The sequence below is a fragment of the Hemitrygon akajei genome, chromosome 8, assembly GCF_048418815.1.
Source record: "Hemitrygon akajei chromosome 8, sHemAka1.3, whole genome shotgun sequence".
Classification (NCBI taxonomy): Eukaryota; Metazoa; Chordata; class Chondrichthyes; order Myliobatiformes; family Dasyatidae; genus Hemitrygon; species Hemitrygon akajei.
In genome coordinates this window covers 118,821,158-118,848,338 of record NC_133131.1, presented here as the reverse complement: position 1 = coordinate 118,848,338, position 27,181 = coordinate 118,821,158, and the positions used below count along the sequence as shown (strand labels likewise).

At 39.1% G+C, this 27,181-nt stretch overlaps 1 protein-coding gene across 1 annotated transcript in view; it reads right to left on the bottom strand.

Annotated features, from left to right (window-relative positions):
* Positions 1 to 27,181, bottom strand: part of dnah5l (dynein, axonemal, heavy chain 5 like) — a gene marked incomplete at its 5' end in the record, with an annotated part of 260,289 nt that overhangs the window by 101,051 nt on the left and 132,057 nt on the right. The window contains 9 exons of the mRNA XM_073055303.1: positions 2 to 196; positions 8,245 to 8,421; positions 9,415 to 9,633; positions 10,238 to 10,405; positions 15,139 to 15,354; positions 17,444 to 17,724; positions 20,366 to 21,030; positions 22,077 to 22,231; positions 23,021 to 23,263. Of these exons, the coding sequence (XP_072911404.1) occupies positions 2 to 196; positions 8,245 to 8,421; positions 9,415 to 9,633; positions 10,238 to 10,405; positions 15,139 to 15,354; positions 17,444 to 17,724; positions 20,366 to 21,030; positions 22,077 to 22,231; positions 23,021 to 23,263 (2,319 nt within the window). The remainder of the gene's footprint in view (position 1; positions 197 to 8,244; positions 8,422 to 9,414; positions 9,634 to 10,237; positions 10,406 to 15,138; positions 15,355 to 17,443; positions 17,725 to 20,365; positions 21,031 to 22,076; positions 22,232 to 23,020; positions 23,264 to 27,181) is intronic.

The following is a 27,181-nucleotide window of genomic DNA, read 5'->3' as shown; positions in this document are numbered from 1 at the left end:
CCTGCAGTTCATTGTTTTTTTCTTTATTTTTAATCCAGATTTTGCCTTGTCCTTGTGGATCAATCAGAAGAGGGTACCTCGTTGCTTTGGTTACTATAATGCCATTCTGTATTGACAGGTCATCACTCGGAAGGCCCTGCAGATTCCATTCACCAATGGTAGCATTATCAACCAGCATACTAATTAGATTAATGTCCTGAATGTTAAAAGGAATGAAAAATAAATCAATGTTGGAATCATTTTACAAGGTTGGCAGCAATTCATAAATATAAATAACACACACAAAATGCTGGAGGAACTCAGAAGGTCAGGCAGCATCTATGGAAAAGGGTAAACAGTCAACATTTCAGGCCGAGATCCTTCATCAGGACCTGCAATGTAACTTTATGAATCTATGAGCCAATGAACCTCTACTAAGAAATCCCAATTTCTCACTTCTCTTTCTCAAGAGGATTACAATACACCCAGATTCCTTTGTACCCTATCATTTAGTCTCTTCATATTCTGTTTGTTAAAATGCTAAATGTTTTTCAACCTGGAAAGCAGCAGACTAGGATGTTTCCCAAGGAACAGTGTTCAGACCAATTGTTATGCATATTAATGACCTGAACACTTCTCTATTAAGTTTTCATTGCCACTTTTTTATATATTTCTCTAACTTAGCTCTGCCTATTCACAACCTGTTACTATACTCTCACTGTTGGTCACATCTTCAAAGTTTGCAACATCTGAAGATGTTCAAATTTTCTCTCACATTAAATTGGGCCCCATATGTCAGAAAGGATGTGGTGTCTTTGGAAAGAGTCCAGAGGAGGTTCACAAGGATGATAGCTGGAATGAAGGTGTTAAATATGAAGAGTGTTTGGAAGCTTTGGGCCTGTACTCACTGGAATTTAGAAGAATGTGGGGGATCTCACTGAAACCGACCGAATGTTGAAAGGACTGGATAGGGTGGAAGTGGAGATGAAGTTTCCTATGATGGGAGTATCCAGAACTAGAGGGCACAGCCTCAAAATTGAGGGGCCATCCTTTAGAACAGAGGTAAGGAAGAATTTTTTTAGCCAGAAAGTAGTGAATCTGTTGGATGCTCTGCCACAGCCTGCGTTGGAGACCAAGTCCGTGCGTATATTTAAGGCAGAAGTTGGTCGTTTCCTGATTGGATAGGGCATCAAAGGATATGGTGAGAAGACAGGTGTATGGGGTTGAGTTGAATTCGGGATCAGCCATGATGGAATGGCAGAGAAGTCTCGATTGTCTGAATGGACTAAATCTGCTCCTATGTCTTTTGGTCTTATGATCTGAATTCACAATCATTAATAAAAGTGGTGCCACACTGATCCTTGGGAAACATAACAGTCTAAAAAAACTACTACGATTCTCTGCTTTCCACACTTGAAATGTTCTTATCCATGCTGTGACTGCTCCGTTGACCTAAATGCCAGCAAGCTTTTTTTCATGTTTTCAATTGCCATCAGAAAATCCATGCACGTAACATCTACTGAATCCCTTCATCAACTGTCTAAGATATGTTGTTTATATTGTAGGGTAATGTAATGAGTGACAGATGACACACATTGTTCATAATAGAAACTATTCTACATATTTCACAAACAGTGCCATTGAGTTGTGTTCACTTTATGAGATGGAGTCTGAGGTAATGACATCATAGAACATAGAATAGTACAGCACATTACAGGCCTTTCGGCCCACAATGTTGTGCCGACCTTCAAACCCTGCCTCCCATATACCCCCCCCCCCACCTTAAATTCCTCCATATACCTGTCTAGTAGTCTCTTAAACTTCATTAGTGTATCTGCCTCCACCACTGACTCAGGCAGTGCATTCCACGCACCAACTACTCTCTGAGTGAAAAACCTTCCTCTAATATCCCCCTTGAACTTCCCTCCCCTTACCTTAAAGCCATGTCCTCTTGTACTGAGCAGTGGTGCCCTAGGGAAGAGGCGCTGGCTGTCCACTCTGTCTATTCCTCTTAATATCTTGTACACCTCTATCATGTCTCCTCTCATCCTCCTTCTCTCCAAAGAGTAAGGCCCTGCTTCCTTAATCTCTGATCATAATCCATACTCTCTAAACCAGGCAGCATCCTGATAAATCTGCTCTGTACCTTTTCCATTGCTTCCACATCCTTCCTATAGTGAGGCGACCAGAACTGGACACAGTACTCTAAGTGTGGCCTAACTAGAGTTTTATACAGCTGCATTATTACATTGCGTCTCTTAAAATCTATCCCTCGACTTATGAAAGCTTTCTTAACTACCCTATCTACCTGTGAGGCAACTTTCAGGGATCTGTGGACATGTACCCCCAGATCCTTCTGCTCCTCCACACTACCAAGTATCCTGCCATTTACTTTGTACTCTGCCTTGGAGTTTGTCCTTCCAAAGTGTACCACCTCACACTTCTCTGGGTTAAACTCCATCTGCCACTTCTCAGCCCACTTCTGCATCCTATCAATGTCTCTCTGCAATCTTTGACAATCCTCTACACTATCTACAACACCACCAACCTTTGTGTCGTCTGCAAACTTGCCAACCCACCCTTCTACCCTCACATCCAGGTCGTTAATAAAAATCACAAAAAGTAGAGGTCCCAGAACAGATCCTTGTGGGACACCACTAGTCACAACCCTCCAATCTGAATGTACTCCCTCCACCATGACCTTCCGCCTTCTGCAGGCTAGCCAATTCTGAATCCACCTGACCAAACTTTCTCAGATCCCATGCCTTCTGACTTTCTGAATAAGCCTACCATGTGGAAGCCTATCAGTGTAAGGTGATTGCTTTTGCTTTGTTTCTTAATAGAAGTAAAGGACTGTGGCTTTTGTTAAGCACATAAAATTATTTTCATGTGTTTTAATCACAAGATCCTACACTCGTGACCCCAGCGCTCTCAGATAATTCCAGAGTTATTCAACGATATATCAACCATTACAGTCACTTTGAAGCTGCTGGAGTTTTGGGAGCAGCATGCAGAAGCCCAATTCACTTTGTGAGAAATCACCGCAGACAATAGCAAATTTTACTATGTTGTAGCATTGCTAAGTAGTTCCACTGGAGTCAGAGTGGTGAGTCTACTAGAAGACCCACTGCACATGATAAATGTCACTCTGAAAACTCACCTCTGGACTGTCTGTCTGAGCACGCCAAACAGTTGCTCACCTTGCCTGGCCTGAGTGGTGCTAGGCCTTCAGAGCTAATGGACCACATGCTGTCTCTCCTGGGCAATTCATCATCCTTGCTTTATTTTTAAAGAACTCTTTATGCAACAAATGCCTGATCAAGTTTGCACAGTCCTCACTAATACACCTGCAAATGACTGTAGGGAGCTTGCTAAAATGGTCAATTGTCTACACTTGGCTGGGTAGAGATGCATTGATCTTCCTCCTTTCCCTGTCTCAATAAGCCCTGTCAGCAGAGCCTCCAGCAGGTTCATTCCCGTGGTTTAGAACCAGACAAGGCCAGGTCTATGTTTCTACCATGCATGCTTTGGCATGGAGGCCAAAAAGTGCTGACCACCATGCAGCTTCGACAGTGACAGCGCAGTCACAGGCCTGTGGTTGGCCGAAGTCAATTTCAGGGATGCAGTAGTTTCTCTCTTATGCGCGTCTCAACCAGTTGCTCTCACCCCATAGTGCCTACAAATTCTAGGCATATTATTTTTAGCTCCATTCATGGCCTCTCACATCTGGGCGTGAAGGTCTCACAGAAACTGGTTGCTTTAAAGTTTGTGCATCATCAGCACCTTTCGAGGTCACTGAGCGATGGTTTGACCACGTAACATGGACCTGTTTAGGCCTCTCCCCACCTCCCACGGTTTTACACATCTCCTTACCAAAGTGGACCTTACCACCAGGTCGTCCCTCTAGTGTCAACGATGGTTGCAGATGTGGCTTGAACATTCATCAACACCTGGGTCACTCAGTTTGACACCCCTTTGTATATTTCATTTGACTCCAGACCCCAGTGTACGTCAGACCTCTGGACTGCAATGGCCCAGAACCTCAGTGTTAAATTGCAACATATCATGGTTTATCACCCGCAGCCCAATGGCCTGTGTGTGCAGTTTCATCCTTCCTTAAAGGCTGCTCTTAGGGCCTCCCTGATGGACGAGTGTTTGTACAATCATCTCCTATGGGTCCTGCTGAGGCTCATAATGGCTCCAAAAGAGGAACTGCAGTCCTCAGCAGCTGAGTTGGTATATGGGCAGCCACTACAAGACCCGTGATTTTATTCCTGATGCCTTGACCAGCTAGCTGGCATCTCAGCAACATTCAGCTCTCCTCAGTAAACTCAATTATTTTATACCTATTCCTATCTCCCTTCACGGTGTATGGCACTCCTGGGTTCCAGTTGACTTACGTTCTGCCTGATTCGTTTTGTCTGCCATGATGCACACCAACATCCCATTAACTCCCAATATGATGGCCCATTTTGTGATTTGGAACAAGGTGAAAAGATTTTTAAAGTGGATAGGAAGGGTAAACTTGTATGTATTTCTGTCGATCACCTTAAAATAGCCCACCAAGATCTGGTTCCACTACCATACCCCCTGGATCATCACATGACCATGTGTGTGACACCCTTGACAAGCCAGAGGCACCTGCTGTTACTCCAACCAAGGCACAGAGGACTCAAGCCAGGTGGCTCATACGAACTTCAGACAGACTGACAATGCCAGTTTTGGTGACTTCTGGGTGTGGGGGTGGGGGGGGGAAGAACCTGTGTAGGTAATGTAATGGGTCATTGATGACACATATTGTGCATAATAGAAACTGCTCAGTGTCATTGAGTTGTTATGTTCACTTTAAGAGATGGTGTCTGACGTGATGACATCAGTGTACGGTTACTGCTTTTGTTTTGTTTGTATTGGAAGTAAAGGGCTGCTAAATTAAACAAGATTTGCCTTTAACAGGTTAATGCTAACTTCTCCTAGTGCTATTAATATGTTTTCTGATTATTATTTCTAAAAGCTGCCTCACCACCAAGACTAAACTGATTGGTTCATGTTGTTGCACCTCTTTCCTGAGTGTTGCATTAGCCACTTTCCAATCATTGGCACTTACTTACATCCAGAGAGGGTTTGAAGATTCCTTTACATCTACTTCATTCAGTAACCAAAAATGGTTCCCTTCCAGGCTAAGTGAGTCTTTAACCACAGCTAGTCTTTCCCATATGTCCTCCTTACCACTTATCGCACCAACAATTGCATTTACTATTTTACCTTCATTTTGGCAGCAACACCTTTCTCCATAAAAGTTGATACAATAACTCATTTTCTTTACCAGCCAAGCCATTTGCCTCACTGCACAGATCACTTTCTTGTTTTCTAATTGACTGTCTTTCCTCCACTGCTTATTATTACCCATTTTCCCATTTTATGTTCTTGGATTCCTCTTTATGTTAACCATATTTATCCTTTCAATTGTCATTTATCCATCTAATTTACTTCCTCATCAGCTTATTGTATTCAGTTTGGTTCCAAGAATTATTCAACAGTTCACTATATTCTCTATCTCATATGTTATTTAGGTATTTCTAGCTTTGGTTTCATAGAAATCTACAGCACATTACAGGCCCTTCAGCCCACAATGGTGTGCTGACCATGTAACCTACTCTAGAAACTGCCAAGAATTACCCTACCATGTAGCCCATGTACGAGTTCTCTAAAAGTTGCTTAAAAGACCTTACTGTATCTGCTTCCACCACTTCACTGGCAGTGCATTCAATGCACCCACCACTCTCTGTGTGAAAAAATTACCCCTGACATCCCCTCTGTATCTATTTCCAAGCACCTCAAAACTATGCCCCCTCGTGTTAGCCATTTCAACCCTCCATTTCTCCTTTCTGGTAATGTTCACAGTCCATAACTTTCCAAAAGTTACTTATTATTCTGATATAATTACGAAGCTGCAGATAGATACGGACTAATTCTGGCAAATGTGATTAGTATAGATAGGCATTGTGGTCATAATGAAAGGCCTGGTTCAGTGCTATATAACTCTATGATTTTTTGAAATTATTATTTCTGTTTTTGCACTACTTTTAATTTAATTATTTAGTATACAGGTATATACTTACTGTAATTGACTTACTTTTTTTTCTATATTATCATATATATTGCACTGTACTGCTACCGCTAAGTTAACATGTGCTGGTGATATTAAACCCGATTCTGATTCTGATTCCATCATTCCACTTTAAATCTACTTGACATTAATTAGTTCCATCTTAGCCTGGCCAGATCGCTTCTCCAAATAAAATGCCTTACTTTGATTACTCATCAACCTTCTCTGTAATTAATCTCAGACTTATAATATGGTGATTACTCCCCTCCAGTGTCTTACCACTGATAAGTTATCCAATTGGTCTACCTCATTCTGCAAATTCAGATCCAATGATGTCACATTCTGTTTTCGATACTCCTCTTACACCTGTATTTCTTTGATTAATTTTCCCCTACTCAGAACCTCAATTAGTTTTGCAGCATCATCCAACTTGGTCCTTTCAATCAAACTGTTGAAGCCAGGCCTCAAGCATTGATCTCTATAGTACTCTATTAGTCACAGCCTACCAAGCTGAGAAAAATATGTTTCTTCATACTCTGCCTTCTGACTGTTAGCCAATTCTCAGCTCCAAGTACTTTAACTGTGTTCACCATTCACGATAAGGGATTTTATGAACAAGCTTTTGAAAAGTTAAATAGACAAAATCTACTGAGGTTTTATAAGATCAGACCACATTTAGAGTCTTGTGAGCAGTTTGGGCTCCATATCAAAGGAAGAATATGCTTGCATTTGAGAGGGTCCAGATGATGTTTACAAAAGTGATTTCAGGAATGAAAGGATTACAGCATGAGAAGATTTTATTTCTCTGGGCCTGTACTCCCTGGGGTTTAGAACAATGATGAGGGGACCTCATTGAAACCTTATGAATATTGAAATAACTGGATAGAGTGGACATACAGAAGATGTTTTCAATAGTGAGAGAATATAGGACCAGTGGGCATAGCCTCAGAATAGAAGAATGTCTCTTCAGAACAGAGATAAAGAATTTCTATAGCCTGAGGATGGTGAATCTGTCAAATTCATCGTCACAGACAGCTGTGGAGGCCAAATCACTGGTTATATTTAAAGTAGGTATTGACTGTTTCTTGATTAGTAAGGGTATCAAAGGCTACAGGAAGAAGGTAGTAGAATGGGGCTGATAGGGAAAATAAATCAACCATGATTGTATGACAGAGAAGACTTGATGGGCTGAATGGCCTAAATCTCCTCCTGTCTTATGGTCTTATAATCTCTCCCCCTTCATATATATTTCCTTTTCAAAAATCCTTGCCAGCCTTCCTGTTGTTGTTTTCCAAATGTTGTTGATGACAGCATTTTCCTAATATTAGTGTTAGGCTGATAGGTTTGAAATTCCCTCCTTTTTTCTCCCTTAAAGGCGACCTTCCAATCTGCTGGAGCAGTCCAGAACCTATCGTACTATTGAGTAGGGAGTTCCAAGATTTAGATACAGCAACAATGGAGGACTGGCAACATATTTCCAAGCCAGGGCAGTGCAAAGTTGTAAATGATCCTGGAGGTAATGATACTCTTATCTGAATGCTGCTCCTGTATTTCTTGATGACAGAAGCCATGAGTTTGAGATGTGGTGTAAAGTAAGGCAGATGATTAAAATTGGTGTACATTGTAAATGGTACAGACTACATCACTGTGTACTGGTGTGGAAGTTAATGTGCGTCTGGAGTGCTGGATGTGTTTAATTGGGCACAGTAATTAAGATTGGCACGGCTTTGTGAGAGTTGTTTTATCCATCCAGCAAAATAGAGAGGATTCTGTCACACTCCAGATTTGTGCTTTGTGGATGGTGGACAGGTGTCAAGATGACAAGGGATGAGTAATCCAATTCAGGTTACGGTAAATGGTGAACCCCCACCCACCTCCATACTCTGGGGATGTTGGTAGTGGAAATTTACTGATGATAATGCCATTGAATGTCAAGTGTAGGTTGCTTAGACTCTCTTATGTTGAACATGCACTTTGTTTGGCATTTATTTAACAGGAATGTTATTAATCACAATTTCATATAACATTCTGTACCTGTGCTTGCCAAACTTACACTCCATGCTGCACACTCACCTAAGTGAATTCTGAACACGCATCCTCTATGGAAATTGCACACAGATAAAATACGAAAATATTCAAATTTCTAGAAGGGTACTTACATCACTGAATGGAATTTTGTTGCTACTCATCTCATCTTTCCATATCTGAAACAGAATGTTCCTGTATTCTTGATTAAAAGGGCCAGAGTAAGAGAGGAATCCAGTAGCTAACAGTACATCACCCACTAAACGTATAATCTGGTCCTGGAAAAGTTTACTGCTTTCTGTCCACCGAACCTGAAGAATTAAAGATCAGGAAAAAAATATTAAATGTGTTCAGTGTTGCTTCATATCCCTAAAATTAGATACATATGCAGCTTCGAAGCTCTTTTCTAACATTTAACTAATAAATTTGCTTATGTCTAGTATCAGCTTTAACACTTGTCTCTTTACCTCAGTGAATGTCAATGCTAAGTGATTTGCTGTACATAGGATAGAGCTATAAGAGTTAAATACCAGTGAATTCTTTATCGTAGATAATTTATATTTTCATGTTTTCCCAGTCTATGCCAATTTAATCATTGTGCCTATTTAAAATAATACTACGAAAAAAAAACCTCACTGATATGCCTAATGTTTGGAAATGATCTTCAAGGATTTGAAAAAAACTATTGGTGTAAAGCGCAAATATCAACCAAAATTTTCAAACCTTCTGATTCTATAGAAGCTATTGATTTTCAATGGCTTAAATGTTAATAGTTTTAATAGCTTTATTTATTCCTTCAAACTAAAATTGAACATTTTTTTAACTTCAGCTGCAACCTTTACAATTAAGGAATCGAATTTAATTAAATAGCGCATGAATAATTGGAATTAAATTCCAATATTTTCTCTTACACAGCCTTCTGAGTTCAGAGTCTCCATTTTGCAATACACGTCAATGAATAAAAAAATGACCCAAAATAAATAACTCCCTTTGGAAAACATAATTTTGCTGATATTGCTTTTTTGACAAAATAATATGTGTTATGACAACGTTGTCTGAATTAATAACCCAATTATGTTCCTGCTCAAGTTACAACCCAGTAATTTTGTAAACCCCTGGGATTACAAAGATTATGAAGTCCTCTTTAAAATTTAAATACCAGTTTGAAGAATTTAATATTATCAGTATTTGCACAATTACATTGCTCTAATTGCTTAATTTTATCTGTGCAGACAATGACTATTTTGAATTTGTTCAATATTCACTAAATATTGTCACTGTGTTTATGACAAATAAAAGGTCACCTTTTCACCACCCAGACCTTCAATGAGGGCCGTGGCATTATTCATTCGCTTCCTACAGGCCTCAGCATCATCAAGTAATGCTTGTTTTTCTGACATTGCAGCATCGTACATGGCCTGTACTTGATCTAGCTCCCGTTGCTTCTCATCCAGTTGTGCTTGGGCATTGTTCAGTTCTTCTTGGGCAACAACTAGCTTGGCTTCTTGCAGAGTCAGATTTGCCTTTTTTGCAAATAGACACATTGAAGCAATTAAAAAATATGGACGGTGAAATAGATCTAATCTGATTCCAATAGCATATTCTTTCTAATAGCTATGCAACTTAAATGACTAGTCCTTAAAGTAACTACAGTTATAACTTTAAAATAATTTAAAGTTAAGATTTGATGAAAACCTCATGAACAGTGAAACTTAAAATAAACATTCATCCCAGAAATTAACCCACATGAAATTAAAACAGCAGGGAAAAAACAAAAATACAACAAATTTATGTTGTTGCACACACTCATGAGCATTTAAAGTTCATTTAAAGCATTTAATATGTGTATTGTATAAACTTCAGAAATCTCATAACTTGGAAAATTCCATGAACAATTGCGAATTCCATTTATACTAATTTTTATATGAAAGAACTGAAAGCATTCACTACAACTTTTCATGATTCACAATAACCTAAATAAAAATCCACGGGAGTATATTGAATGATATCAATGGTATCACCACATTTAATTATCAAAAACATCCATGATAAGTTAGGTGACATACGGATGACATGGATCCCATGGATCACAAGATGTGCAATCTATTTAATGCATTGAAATTATACCTTCAATGGAAGTACTTCTTTATTAATATCATAGAAGCTTGCCATGGCCTTCGTCCATGAACATAGGCCTGCAACGTTCCCACATACTTTTTTAGCAGTCTCGAGATTGTAGTCATCCATATCTAGGTATGGTTGCAGCAAATCCACAACCTCTCCTGTGATGCTATCCTGTGCATTAAGAAAAAAGTATTTTTTAAGCAAAGAGAATTAATTGGTTAAGAAGAGTTTTCCAAAACTTGAAAATGTATCCAAACAGTTGTTATTGGCAATAATATTACCAAACTAGAGTTCTGATTCTCCTCCGAGTGAACTCCAGGGTATATATAGGTATTATATTTCTCCAACTAAAATTATGGACTAGACAACCAAGAAATATTATACACCTAACCTTGTCCACTCAACCACTAATCACCCCAAAATCTTCAGATCCGGAGACCACTAGTTTAACCACTACCATTAACTCAATGTCAAACATTACCCTCAATCCTGGTGTCCTACAAGGTTGCATTCTCATCCCTATTCTCCCTAGTCACTTAGAACTGTGTGGCTAAATTCTGCTCCAACTCCATTTATAAGTTTGCACCATCAAATTAGGGTGCTATCAAACAAAAACGAGATGGAGTACAGGAAAGAGATAGAGAGTGTAGCAGCATGCTGTCAGTACAGCCACCCTTCCCTCAATACCAGCAAAGTGAAGGAGCTTGTCATTGACTTCAGGAAATGATGTATACACACCCCTGTTTGTATTTAGGGCCTGAGGTGGAGATGGTTGAGAGATTCGGATTCCTAGGTATTATATAACCAACAATTCCTTTGTCCATCTGAATGCTATGGCCAAAGAAAACATACCAGAGCCTCCACGTCCTCAGAGGGCTAAGGAAATTTGTCATGTCCCCAATCATTCTTCCAGGTGTGTCACAGTCTGGTATGGTAACTGCTTTGATCAAATCCACAAGAGAATTGTGAACAAAACCTGGTCCATCATGCAAACCACTCTACCCTCTATACTTGCCACTGTTTGATAAAGCAGCCAACATAATCAAGAACCCCTCCCACTCTACTCATTCTCCCTTCCCTCCTCTTCCATCAGGTAGAAGACATGAAAGCTTAGAAGTACATACAACCCAACACAAGGACAGCTCTTATCCACAGTTTTCACACTACTAAATGAAAATCTCATGTAGTGGAAAAAAAAACACTCCTAAGCAACCTTGTTGTAGCCCTTGAACTTTATTTGTCTACCTGCCCTGCACTTCTTCAGTAACTGCAACACAATATTCTGCATTCTCTTTTCTTTTTACTGCCTTAATGTACTTATGCATGATGTGATCTAACTGGATGGTATAGAAAACAAAAGCTTTTGACTATTTATCAGTACATGTGACTATAGTAAACCAATACCAACTACAAGATTGTCGTCCAAGTGACCCCACGCCTCCTTCCTGGAAACAAGCTGCAGGTAATCAGTTCACATATCGCTACAATAATTCTTAAAAAATCTAGTCCCACAAATGTAGCCCTATCCTCTGGTTCAACCAAAACCAGTGACATAGGAACAGTACTATTAGAAACCCCTACTTGAAGGCTCATCTCCCCTTGTGATTATAGCACTGTAAGCTGTTATTTGGAAGGGCTGCCCCACAACGCTACTCAAGAAACTTCACCACGGAGAGTTTCTGGTCCTGCATAATGATTGAATTTTAAGCCATTTTGGCATAATTGAAACTAAGTTGGTCACACAGAAAAGTCTATGAATATTTGGGACCTCAATTTTTTGAAGACTTCAGTTTTGTACTCCCAAATCTCTAATGCTATTGTCTCAACAGCAAAAAAAAACACTGGTATGAAGCATAATCACAGAGTCAAGCCATATGGAATATTTCTAATTATGAAGTATTAGTCATGTTTTGGAAAATAAACAAGATAAAACAATTCCATTTGCACTACATATTTTGACAAAGATGTTACAAGTTATATTTGAAAGGGAAAAAAATCAACCCTTCCTATTGGGTAGACCTATTACTTAGTTTACAGACCATTAATATTTGTTAATAATTTTTCATTGTGAGTGAAGAATACAGCAACACAGACATAGTGGCTTTCAAGAAAATATATAATTGCAGATGTGTTGTCAAGGTTACCATATAAGATGCAGATTGAGTGTGAGAGCATAATTGTCACACTGAAAATAGTAGACCACAATTTTTTTTTTAGCTATAGCAATGGAAGCTGTCAAGAAGACTTAAAATGCTGTTCTCAAATGGATATATGAAAAGTATTTCAGAGTGATAAACCAAATCATACAAATATCCAGATGAAGAACGTATACCAAAATATAACCAATGATACGAGTTGTCAATTAAACAAGCCTGTGTTAAATAGGGACACAATGTATCAAGTGGTTTAAGGGAACACAGATTTTGGAAGAATTTCAGACTAAATATTCAAATTCACAGTTATAAATGCATAGAAATTTTGTTACTTGCTTGGGTTAGATGAAAATTTGAAAAACTGGTAGACCCTTGAATTAGTTACTGAGACTTTTAGAGTTAAACAGTAAAGCAACAGAGTATAAACAGTACAGATGAGCTATTGCAAGAAAGTGGTTTACAACTTTGTAGTCACATACTTATTTAAAATGTGTTGAGGTAGAAAATGCTGTCTTTGTGTACAGCAGAGAATTGAGTAATTGTGATCTATTTCTTCATGCCATAGTTTATCAAGTGAGTAAGACTTGAATAATGGTCCTCAGTTTTGTTCACTTCTAACTAAGCATTTAAAAAATAACAAGATCATGTTAAACACACACATATAATCCTGCAGCAAATGGTATGGTGCAGATATCAACAAAGATTGAGGAAACAGGCATTTCAAGTCTATACATTTTCACAATGAGACAGCTACTGGGTAACTTCTGCTAAACTCCAGAACAACCACGTTGCACAGTAGATTAACTCCTGTTGAATTATTCTTGTATGATCCCTCAGGACCAAAAATGACTTCTTCCATTCTGGTTCTTAGATGACTGATGAGACTAATGCATGTTTTTGTCCTCTGTAATGGGTCGTGCATTGAAAGCTACAGGGGTGGATAGTTTGTTAATGGTGCATTGCTATCACCAGTTATAGAAACATAGAAAACCTACAGCACAATACAGGCCCTTCGGCCCACAAAACTGTGCTGAACATGTCCTTACCTTAGAAATTACCTCGGGTAACCCATAGCCCTCTATTTTTCTGAGCTCCATATACCTGTCCAGGAGTCTCTTAAAAGGCCCTATTGTATCCGCCTCCAACACTGTCGCCTGCAGCCCGTTCCACATACTCACCACTCTCTGCGTAAAAAACTAACCCCTGACATCTCCTCTGTACCTCCTTCTAAGTACCTTAAAACTGTGCCCTCTCGTGTGAGCCATTTTAGCCCTGGGAAAAAGCCTCTGATTATCCACACGATCAATGCCTCTCATCATCTTATACACCTCTATCAGGTCACCTCTCATCCTCCTTCGCTCCAAGGAAAAAAGGCTGAGTTCACTCAACCTATTCTAATAAGGCATGCTCCCCAATCCAGGCAACATCCTTGTAAATCTCCTCTGCACCCTTTCTATTGTTTCCACATCCTTCCTGTAGTGAGGCGACCAGAACTGAGCACAGTACTCCAAGTGGGGTCTGACCAGGGTGTTATTTAGCTGCAGCATTACCTCTCAGCTCCTAAACTGAATCTCATGATTGATGAAGGCCAATGCACCATATGCCTTCTTAACCACAGAGTCAACCTGCGCAGCAGCTTTGAGTGTCCTATGGACTCAGACCCCAAGATCCCCTGATCCTCCATACTCCCACGAGTCTTACCATTAACACTATATTCTGCCATCATATTTGATCTCCCAAACTGAACCACCTCACACTTATCTGGGTTGAACTCCATCTACCACTTCTCAGCCCAGTTTTGCATCCTATCAATGTCCCGCTGTAACCACTGACAGTGCATTCTAATTATTTCACCAGCAAATTTGATATGATTATTCCTCTAAAAGGTAAGTGTTTCAGCCATCACCATTCTAGCAAATATATTATAGTGCTAGGGAGATGAGAATATTTGATAACATTTGTCTGAATAAGGGAAAGCCATTAAAGAGAGAAAAAAATCTCAAAAATATATACAGTGAAAGTCAAACCATAACATTCAGTATTCCACTGTATGCTAATTTTTTCAGATTCAGCAACACTTGAGGATTTAGTATGATTGCACGAAATATGTTTGTGATATTAAACCCAATTCTGATTACTGTAGCTCAAATTAATGATTTAATTTTTGCATTTATTCTGATGAGCATTACTCAATTTCAACAGAACAATCATGTAACAGCATGCAAAATTATTACTACGTAATGAAATTATTTCAAGGTAAAGTAAAATTTGTATAAGTAATGGGCAGGTCTACGGAACTACTGTGTATGATTTCTTGAACCAGATGACACAGTACAAGTGATTAGAATTAGCAGTGTCAAGGAGCTTGGCTCTAGGTATTTCAAAATAAAAGTTAGAATATCGGAACTTACAGGTCCCCATCGTTAATTAAAAACTAAATAATAACATTTTAGTGTCAAATTGCCTGATACCTTTGAACAGCAATGCAAAGAATCACAATTCTGTATTTGTAAGTGGCCCTTGTTCATTAACAGGAAAAGGAAGGGAAAATAAGGAATCCAGTTTTGGAAATCTGTAGAGAAACTTGGAATCATGTAGTCAACTGATTCCAGGTCACCCCACTGTTCTGGGAATACAGATTATATAAAAATAGTCGCATAAAAAACCAGCATCAAACATTTAAATAAATGTGATAATTTACAAGTGGAAACAGTAAATACTCACAAGAAGACAGCAATTATTGCTTATTACCTTTGCAAATGTCAGCAACATGTTAAGAAAGGAAGAGTTGTTCATCAACTTTGAAGCTTCACCCCAGGAAGGTTTCACACAGGGTCGATCTGGATCAACAGTGACAAGGTCTACTTTTCTTTGGAAAAGAAGCAGCACACAGTCCATGATTCGCATGATCAAGTGAGGTGGCTTGCCTAATTTGCGTACTGTGGCAATATCAGCTGGTTTAATAGTCTGTAAATATTTTAAACAATATTAATAATAACTTATGACAATTTTTAATATTCAAGAAAAAAAGAATCCAAAAGAATACTGCAGATGCTAGAAATCCAAAATCAAAAGAATTGTTAACACTCAACAGGCCATGCAAAAAGAAAATAACAAAGTTGTAGAGAAGGCAAGAGTAGGAAGGGATAGAAAAAAAGGGAATATTTCTGATTGAAAACAGGGTTGCTCTGGTGATAAACTGCAAACTGCAATCATAATTTTCTGCTGACTGTGAAGACAGTCACACTCCAAATGAAAGTTTAAAATAAATTTATTATCAAACTACATATATGCTACCATACGCTACCCTGAGGGTCAGTTTATTTCAGGCATTCACAGTAGAACAAACAAATACAACAGGATCAATGAAAGACTACAAACAAACAAAAACTGACAAACAATCAACTAAATAAATAAATAATACTAAGAACATGAGTGTCTTGAAAGTGAATTCATAGGTTGTGGATTCAGTTCAAGTGAGTGAAGTTATCTATGCTGGTTCAGAAGCTTGATAGTTGTAGGGTAATAATTGTTGCTGAACCTGGTGGTGTGGGACCTAAGTCTCCTTCCTGATGGCAGCTGCAAAAAGACAGCATGGTGTAAGTAACCTTTAAGCAGTGTGCCTGACTTACAGCAATAATGACTAGAGAACCCAGGTCCCCTTTGTCACATTATATTCTCCCATCATGTAATGGGATCACAAGAGCAGTTTGATGATATTACATAAATATCACAAACAGGAGAAAACTGACAGAAGGTCTGCTGGCATAATGAAGTAATGAAAGAACAAGAAAAAAAATCTTAGGAACTGAAATTTGAGCTATTTATGGGAGTACAAATAGTCACTTCTTGGTGTTGTGAAATGCTAACATTTTTCTGAATACATAATTATTTGCTCATTTTGAATGACTGAATTATACTATTGAAGAATTAACTTACCACATTGCACTGGTTATATTAATGTTATCAGGTCTTAAGTCACTGATCTGTTAACAAAATTCCTAATAGCTATTTTAGCTACGACAATTATTAGTGATACCAATGAATGTGAAGCTGCTACTGAGATCTCCAATGACCAACTGGTAATGCTGATAATCAAATTGTTGAGGTATGATTTCTTTCCCAGTAAAATACTTCTCCATTCTTATTTAAACAATATCTCACACCTGATATATAGCTTTAGATACCAGGATGTCCATCTTAGCATAGCTCATGCATTGTATTTGCCCCCACCCAATCTGGGGTAGAGCTCAGGTGTTCTGCAGGAAAACTCAAGGTTTAGCCTTGCTGCCATGTATTTGACCATGACCAGGGTCAAGGCACAGATGACAAATCCTGAAACCCCAACACACCTCTCCAAGATGGCCTATGATGTGCTATTGTTAAGTGCCTTTTCAAAATGTTTATTATAATTTGAGAATTTAAAATACATTGACAAAAATTTAATTGCAAATCATTTAAATTATTAAGAAGGTCAAGAACTGTAAATGTATTTAAAATACATTTAGATGCTATAAGTTCATTTTAAATTTTAATATTAATGGGAGGGGGTAATATTTATCATCACTGACTTTTTACATCGAGGTCAGAACTTCATTCGAGTGAATGGGATCACCCTAGATATGCCTTCTATGGTCGGCATTAAGCCTGTGCTAAACACGAAGAGTATTCTGCTCCTTAAAGCATCGTTAAGCTCTGCCCTGGCCTCAGTGCTGAGTCATGGAGGAGACTGAGAAGTCAAGAAAATCGGAGCTGCCATGAAGGACAGGAAGAAGCTAATCCTCAGTAAGGACCACCCCAGGGACCTCTTCAGCACATTGCTAAAAGTATGAGAATTCTGTACTGACACTGACGGTTAGAATGCCAACAACAAACATACACACTGGAATGGGTTCTGATCAAAATCACTTAGTGCCAGGGTAAGAAAACGTCCTTTTAATAACAGCTAAGTAAGTATTTGGGAACAAGAAAAGGAGCACGAGTTTCTCAATGGAATGGAAAAAACTCAAGACAAACTTCACTCCATACATTTTATATTCAAGTATTGGTTACAAACCTGTAAAGCTGCTTCAGCTTCTTCTAATGCAGGCTTAGCTGCTTCCAGTTTAGTTTCAGCTACGTGCTTATCAGCTGCTATTTCATCTACAAGGAGCTGAGCTTTGTCTTTCACTTTCTGAACCTGTGTTTTAACAGTCTCGGCGGCCTGAGCCTTTAAGGTCACTTCCTGCAGAACTTCATCTGCCTTTTTCGAAGCAACTGCTAAATCTTTTTCCTTAACCACAAGTTCTTTGGATAGTTCATTAACTGACACCTCAGCCTCCATTAGCTTAGCCAAACCTGTAGTGAAGGAGAAAAACATTGAGTAGGAAACAGGTACTGATTTTTTAAAAAACACTATTACAAACCTCCAAATATATCCAGATAATACTTCTAAGAATTATATTCTCAAGGCATTTATAAAGGTTTTGGGAAACAGCATTAAGAATTTCTTGAGAAAAGTTCATCAAAGTTAAACAAATGACTGAGGAACATATTTCCTGATGTATTAGGATATATCCCAAATATCAACTTTTCCTTAAGTCTGAAAACTTGCTCCTACTTCATTTTTTCTGACCACATTATGACCAAAGTAAGTGGCATTGCAGGGAGTTGGGGGTAAAAGATTTTACATCTGCTGGTAATCTTTAAGGCAATGGAAATACAATATGAAAGAGCAAAGACCAGTTATTGAATTTCATTATATTCTGTAACATCCAGCATCTCTGAAGGGATCCTCCCACCAAACATATCTTTATCTCCCTCCCCTCCACTTTCTTCAGGGATTGCTCCCTCCATAATTACCTTGTCCACTCATCCCTCTCTACTAATCTCCCACCTGGCACTTATCCCTGAAAGTGGCCAAAGTGCTACACCTTCCCATTCACCTCCCCATCACCTCCATTCAGGACCCAAACAGTCCTTCCAGGTGAGGCAACACTTTACCTGCGAATCTGCTGGTGTTGTCTATTCAGTGCTCCCTATACAGCCTCCTTCAAATGTAATCTTCACTACATTGGTAAGACCTGTCATAAATTGGGGGACTTCTTCATTGGACACCTTCTATCCATCGGCCAAAAGTGGAAATTCCCAGTGGAAAAACATTTTAATTCCCATTCCCATTCCCATGACTTCCTCCTGTGCCATGATGAGGGAACTCTCAAGATGGAGGAGCTACACCTTATATTCCATCCGGATATCCTTCAACCTGATGGCATGAATATCGATTTGTCTTTCTGGTAAAAAAAATTCCCTCCTCTTCCTTTCTTCTTCTGTTCCCTATTCTGGCCTCTTACCTCTTCTCTCTGGTCTATCACGCCCGCTTGGGACCCCTTCTCCTTCCCTTTCTCCTATGGTTCACTCTTCTCTCCTATCAGATTCCTTCATCTCCAGCCCTTTACCTTTCCTACCTACCCGGCTTCACCTATCACCTTTTAGCTGTACTCTTTCTCCTCTCCCACCTTTTTATTCTGGCATCTTCACCCTTCCTTTTCAGACCTGAAAATGGGTCTGAAACGTCGACTGTTTATTCATTTCCTTAGATGCCTGACCTGCTGAGTTCCTCCAGTACTTTGTGTGTATTGCATTGAATTTTAATGTACTGTCCAACAACATCTGCGTCAAACAGATCTGAATGTACAGTAGAGTTTCCATTTGAGTCATGTACCTGAATCTTAAAGTACATATTTAGAAGTGCACATCACAAAGGATGCAAAAGAAAACTTAACAGTTGCTGTTTTTCTGACTTTCGTGCTCTCTCTTTCTTTAGCTTGTGTCTCTTAACAGTTTAACACAGCCATAAGATGTATTTTTTCCAGTTATCCAAGCTTTGCAGAGAAATAACGTAAGTCCTCCATTCAAACTTACAATTTTAATGCCATATTTTACTATTACTGCCAAGAATAAAAAAAGCTTCATATCTAGAGACACAGGAGACGGTAGATGCTGGAATCTAGATCAACAGTCTGCTGGAAGAAGTCTGATGCTAGATGTCAGGTTCTGATGCAGGTTTTCAACCTAAACATTAACAATTCCTTCCCTCCTGAGTTCTTCCAGCAGATGATTTTTAACTTCACACCTAAATGTGTTTTGCTTGAACGAGTATGTGCAGATCTTTCCATTTGCCAGCTTTTCTTTGGGAGTTGCTGAAATGGTGGGAAAAAAGATGGGGAATTTATGCATAAGTGTTCATGACCTCAGGTTAAATATATTTTAATTCAAATAATTATTAAGGGACCAGTGCCTCTGCTTACCATCATTCCTCATCCCTTCCCATTACCCCACTGACCAGACAAATGCAGCGTAGTTATTACTAACATGAGTTAATAAAGCTGTTGAATCCATGCCTCAGTGCCGATCTCCTGATGTATGCAAGAGAGCGGATTATTATTGGCAGATATTAATTAGCTGCTCAGTCACTTAAACTAAACAATATTCTGTCATATTCCCAATTAATACACATGGTCACTGAATGATTCAATTTGTTCCCTTATTAATTGTCTCTCAATTTGCAAATAAAATAACTTATTTCTAATCATTAAAGTTAAAATAGATTTTAAGGTAGGGATGTGTCTTGCAACTTTAAATCCATTTTGATTTTATTTAAATTGTTAACAAGCTGGATGTTAAAAATTTTAGTTGAATACCATCCAGCTAAATTAGCTTGTTAATAGTCCTCCTTAAATTTATAAAGAATATTGATGCAAAATAATACTGTTAGGTTTCAATGAATTAATTTTGATTAAATATTTCTGTTGCTGTTTAATTAAAAACTAAAATGCGAACCCATTTCAGTTTCCTCAATTAGAGTTTCCTGAATGAATTTTTAAAATTAAAAAAAGTACTTAAACTGTATCCACACAGATGAATGCAGGAATTGTCTGCTGATAGATAATTGTAGGTTATGAGCATCAACACGCTAATTAAATAGATAAATCCACACCTGTTTTCATTCTGTTAGACAACATTTCCACATGAGCAAATTTCTCTCCATAAATAGTTTTGTAGCCTCCAATAAAAGACAAGTAAGATTTGGGGGTCACATAGGTCTGACGCCTGAATCGTTCGAAGTATTCTACACATTTCTCTGCCACGGTATCTTGAAATGTCCCCATGGTGCTCACAACACTTTGTTTAACTTGTGCTGTGCACTCAATTTTATATGAAGCTAAGAAATGCTGAGCAACAGCAACAAGAGCATCTTTGGGCCAACGCTGAAACCAGTCCATTGTGCAACCAGAAATCAGGCCAGGAAATTTCAATGAACGAGTACGGAACTTCTCCCCAACAGGAGAAAAGCAAAGAACCACATGTAGATTACTACGCACTCTTGAAAGGAAGTAATCATAGAGATTCTCAGGAGTAGGTGGTCGCCTAGGATACTCCTTTTTCATTACGGGGATTAAATCTTGGGTGATTTCGTCAACTTCATCACGAGCAAAGAGGTTTGAGACTTCACCGGAGGCGAGAACATTGTTCATGTATTCCAAGAAGGACTCATCTTTTATTTCATTGTCTGTAAATATGAATGCCATTCCCAAACCTTTTTGTCCAGCTATTCGGTATAAAATCTTCAGATCATCCATTAGATTGCTTGTGTTGTATGTTCTGAAAAAAACATTAATCTTGTGATGATATTCCACAGTGCCTTTATGATAAAATTGCTCTATGGTATTTTAGAAAGATGAATAGTAAACAGATGTTATATCAGGGAGAATTTCAAAAGATGATTGAAAAAAAACTTTGTTAAAGTTTTATGATTTTTTAAAGGAAAAATAGACAAAGTAACTTATAGATAGAAAGGAAAAAGAAAAAGAACAAGGCAATAAGGGTCTTTACTTTGTATTTACCTGACATCACGGGGGGGGGGGGGAGGTATAAGATGGGAAAAGGCAGCTACAGAGCAACATTTTATAGGGAATAATGATAACATCAAGGTGTTGCCCCAATTGTGGGGAATTAGATAAACTGTGACATGTTGGGAAGGCTTGTTTTATGGAGATAACCAAACCAACATTTATTAACATTTATTTTGTAATTTTGATCAATATTAAGGGCAGTACGGTGGCGTGATCCTAACCCTCCATGTGGAGACTGAATATTCTTTGCATCAGTTTCCCCCAACTCCTCTGGTTTCCTCCCACATGCTGGCTGGTAAAATATTTAAAGCCAATTGCAGCTTGATGATAGAAAAATAGTGTGCGGTTGATGAGCATATGGGAGGGAATAGGTTACATGAGAATATATGGGGGAATAAAATTGATTGCTTCGAGAGTTGGTATTGACATGATATATCAAGTTGCCTCCTTCGACATTAGAAGTAAATATGAAAATATGAAAAATTATGAAATTATAGTACTGCCTACACAATGATATTCCTTATTCACAAAGCAATATCAAGTAGTGTCAGCATACACATCTCAACTGTTTGATGGATGAAATTCAATATGGTTGTATCACTTTCACAATTTAATAAAAGAAAAAAAACTTTACAAGTTATATAATACATTATCCAATGTACTATATATGCAGTCAGTTGCATACATTCTGAATACTGAAGATTCACATAAGCATCTACCTTGCCAAAAGTGGACTAGTAAAAAATAAAGTCGTCATACAGAACTGGAATAATAAAAATACAGCAATACATTTACCTTGTGAGTATAATCTGAAAGCTTTGATATCCTGCAATATATGATGCCAGTCTAGTAAGGCTCTGTTTTCCAGATCCACCGACACCTACCAGCAAAGCATTTCCTTGTGGAGTTCGAATGATCCGAGATATCTTTACCAAATGTATCATGGCATCCTTTTAACAACAAGTGATGACATTTTAAAATCTGAATAAAGTCACTCTACCGCACATGTTCTCAAATACTTATTAGTCCAAGTCCTTCAACTGCTTACCCAATAGCACTGGGGGAGCACCTTTACCAAACAGACTGTAGTATTTCACTAGTTCAGGAAGTTATCTGATCATCACTTTCTCAAGAGTGACTATGCAATAAAAGTACATCAATCAGTATATGTGTTTTTTTTTCTGACATCACAAAAGCCTTTGAATGCCAACATAAGGGGAATATTGAGGATCTTTCCCATGCTTGGCTGTCTCATAAAATTTAACACCATCCCTTGTCTGCTTCATGATAACAATCAAGACATGATCCTCATCAACAGATCCTCCATAGACTATAGACTGTAATAAAAAGATAACGGTTTCATTGCATTCACCCTTTTCTCAATTGTCCTCACTGTGATTCTCCAAAACCTTTCAGGACGGAATTTCTCCAAAAGTGGAAGGAACATACAAGAACCCAATTAATCTATCTGCCCTTTGTGCAACAGAAATTGTGCATCCCACATAGGACTATACACAAAACAAATCATCCTTGGCTCACCCAAAACTGCCCAAAATATAACCCAAGGCTTTCAGGGACTAAACTTTAATGTGCTCTTTTTTTCTTCACCTGTGACTGTGAGGGTATAAGTATTTCCAAGTAAACAATTTTTAAAAATTATTCGGTCTCTCGTTCTTAATTACATTATATCAGTCTGCCACAATTGGCATTACCACAGACAAAACAATTTAAGCTTGTACCTTGAAAAACACCAAATCCATCTTTGCACCTCTGATAGCTTCATTGTATTGCTCCATATACAACTTCAGGCGTTCACTCAATTCATCAAATGATGGAATAGGTTCATAAATCTTAGGAGCTTCCAATTCCATGTCATCTGGTTCATCTCCAGTTGCCTCTGGAGCATCACGTAGGAAATCAACAAAGTAGGCTTCTTTCTGTATATTTGCTAAAATCGTATCACCATGATCTTCTGAAGCTATCTGTATGGAAACATATTAAATTGGTGATTTGACAGCAAGTGTAACCAGACACATAGTGTAAATTTGGCATGGAGATATAGCAAATCATAGAAAGTCATGTAATATGTCAGCCTGCATTTAAACGTCTGGACAATGAGTAATGTCTTGCCACAATTGTACAAGGTTTTGGTGCAAACACAGCTGCAATACTATGTCAAGTTTTGATCTGTGTATCAGAAATAGATCTCTCCATGTAGATTCACCACGGAAATTTCTGTACAGAAGGACTATGTGAAAAGATTGAGCAGGGTGAGCACAAAACTCATTCACCTGACAGAACTTGTTCTCACTTTTAGTATGGGAGGAGCTAGAAAAGATAGCTCCAGAGGTTTTCACACTTCTGGGCAACTCCTACCAGTTTGTCCATGAAACAGCTTATTCTTCTTTTCTCATGTCTCCCTTTTCTTTTCAAGGTGGCTGGGGTCCTGTCGGAGTCCATGATCTACAGCTGCAACTCAAACTATGGTTCACAGGCAGTGGGTTCTCACTCTTGGACTTGCTGTGCAGCCTGGTGTTTCGACATCTCCAGGTGCAGCCAGGCAGATGTGTACCTTTGGGGTGCAGCCCCATGGACGACCTGATTCCTTGCTGATGTTGCTGACAGAAACGTCACGGGAGATTGAAACATCAAGACAGCAGACTGTTGAAAGAATCTCTCTCTCTCTCTCATGTGTGAGAGACTGTGGCTCTTCAAGTTGGTGGGCTTGGGGAAGTGACAAAGCAGATGTTAACATCGAAACAGTAAGCTGCTGGTCTCCCCTCTTGTTGTTGCAGGAATGATATCTCTATCCCTCACTAGTGAGAGAGAGTCTGTCTGAGATGTTGAAGTGTTGGGATATACAGCTGCTTTAATGGACTATAGATCATGGTCTCTTTGGGGGCTTTTCTGTTGGTTGCACAAGGGGGGGAGGGTTCAGTGCTTTTGCTGGAGCAAGTGGGAGGAGGGTTGTTGCTTTTGCTGCTGCTTGTGCATGAGATAGAGGAGGGTTTCTTTGGGGTTCTGACATTTCTGTCATTCAATCTTTGGGTTTTTTTCTGTCTCATGGACGTCTGTGAAGAGTAAGAATTTCAGGTTGTAACCTGTATACATTCTCTAATGTTAAATTGAACTATTGAACCATTGAACAACTTCTACTTCATTTACTTTCTCCAAATCAAATGTGCTGTCTGGGCATTCACATAGGCCCAAGTTGTGCCTGTATTTTTGGGGATTATAAGAGACTTTATTTCAGTCCTACCTGGGCTGACTCCCTCAACTCTTTTACTAAAACATTTATGACTGCACTGTTGCTACCTCCTACGTTCATGCAGAAGACAAATGGTTCATTCATTTTGCTGTCAAATCCCACCACACTCCCACCTTACAAAGAACATGAAACTCAAGAATAATTCAGGGCATTGAGTACAGGAATTGAGACATCATGACACAACTGTAGAAGACATTGGTGAGACTGCACTTGGAGTTCTGGTTGCCTAGCTTTAGCAAAAGTATTATTAAGCTGGAAAGGGTGTAGCAAAGATTCACAAAGATGTTACCAGGATGGTGGTGGGTGGGGGGGGGGGGGGTGCTTAAGTTGTGAAAGACTGGATAGGCTGGAACTGTTTTTCCTGGAGCATAAATGACCTAACAGAGATATATAAGACCATGAGAGGCATAGACAAGGTGAATGACTTCAGTCTTTTCCTAAGTTAGGGGAAAGTAATACTGAAGGTCATAGATTTAAATGGAGACTAGAACAATTTAAAGGAACCTAAGGCAAGGTTTTCCACACAGTGGGTGGTGGGTATGTAGAACGAGTTGCTAAAGGAAGCGAAAGATTCAGAAAGGCACATGGTTAGGAAGGTTTTAGCGGAATATCAGTCAAATATGGGCAAATATGACCATCTCAGTAAGGCAATAGACCGTATGGACAAACTGTACTGAAGGGTTTGTTTCCGTGCTGTATAACTCTATAACTCTATGACAACAGAATTGTTGTAGTGGCCAGTTTTAAATCCTCAATTATTGACGGGGATTCCCTTGATGTCAGTGGTGTAGTTGGGGCAGAATTTGTTAGGTTGTCCAGGAGGGTTTCTTGAACCAATATTAAAATTCTTTGAATCCCTATTGAAATAGTCCAACTAGAGATATATTGGAGAATGAGCCTGGCCAGGTGATTGCCATTTCAGTTGGGGAGCATTTTGGGAACAATGGTCAAAATTCCATATACTTTAAGATAGTTGTTGATAAGGATAAGAATGGTCCTTGTGTAAAAGTTCTAAATTGGGGGAAGGCTAATTACAAAAGTATTAGGAAGGATGTTGGGGAAATGGACTGGGGGAGACCAGTTGAAAGTAAATCCGCTCATGTCGTGTGGAGACCTTTAAAGGCTAACTGAGTAGAGTTCCAGTCCAGCATGTTCTTGAGGGTAGAAACATGGCACTGAGAATAGGTCCTTGGTGCAGAAGGGAAAGATGGAGCAGAGGGGCGCGGTAGTGATAGGGGGTTCAATAATCAGGGCAACAGAGAGGAGATTCTGTTGACATGAACGGGACACCCGAATAGCACGTTGCCTCAGAAGTGCCAGGGTCAGGGACATCTCCGAAAGTGTCCACAAAATTATGGAGAGGTGGGGAGAGCAGCCAGGTGTCTTGGAACATATTGGTACCAAAGACAGAGGAAGGAAAAGCAAAGAGGTCCTGAAAAAAGAATTTCGAGAGTTACATAGAAAGCTGAGAAGCAGGACCTCCCAGGTAGTAATTTCTGAATTGCTGCCTGTGCCACATGCCAGCGAGGGTAGAAACAGGATGATAAGGCAGATTAATGCATGGCTGAGAAGCTGGTTCTTGGATCATTGGGATCTCTTTTGGGAGAGGTATAACCTGTACAAAACTGAAGGGTTGCACCTGAACCCAAGGAGAACCAATATTCTCATGAGTAGGTTTGTTAGAGCTGTTGAGGATGGTTTAAAATAATTTGGCAGGGGGGGGTGGCAACTAGAGTGAAGGGACTCAGGATAGGGCAAATGGCAAAACAGCAAAGGGAGTGTATAATCAGACTGTCAGGAATCAAAAAGGGTAGCAAATACAGTACTCAAAGTGTTATATCTCAATTGGTGGAGGGGCAGGTAGTGTTGAGGAAACAGGTAGGCTGCAGGAGTTAGACAGATTAGGAATGTAGGCAAGAGTGGCAAATTAAATACAATGTTGGAAAATACATGGTCATGCACTTTGGTATTAGAAATAAATATGCAGACTGTTCTCTAAACAAGGGAAAAAAGCCAAAAATATGAGATGCAAAGGGACTTGTGACTCTTTGTGCAGAACACCCTAAAGGTTAACTTGCTTGGAGAGTCAGTGTTGAGGAAGGCAAATGCAATGTTAGCATTAATTTCAAGAGGTCTAGAACGCAAGAACAGGGATGTGATCCTAATGTTTTATAAAGGCACTGGTGAGGCCTCACCTTGGGTATCATAGACAGTTTTGGGCTCCTCATCTAAGAAAAGATGTGCTGGCATTGGAGAGGGTTCAGAGGAGGTTCACAAGGATGATTCTAGGAATGAAAGCATTATCATACGAGGATAGCTCTGGGTCTATTCTCATTGGAATTTAGAAGGATGAGGGGGAATGTCACTGAAACATTTTGAATGTTGAAAGGCCCAGACAGAGCAGATGTGGAAAGGATGTTTCCCATGGTGGGGAACTCCAGGACAAGAGGGCACAGCTTCAGGATAGAGGAGAGTCCATTAAAAACAGAGATGCAGAGAAATTTCTTTCACCAGAGGATGGTGAATTTGTAGAATTTATTACCCCAGACAGTTGTGGAGGGCAGGTTGTTGGGTGTATTTAAGGTGGAGATTAATACATTCTTGATTGGCCAAAAGTTATGGAGAGAAGCCT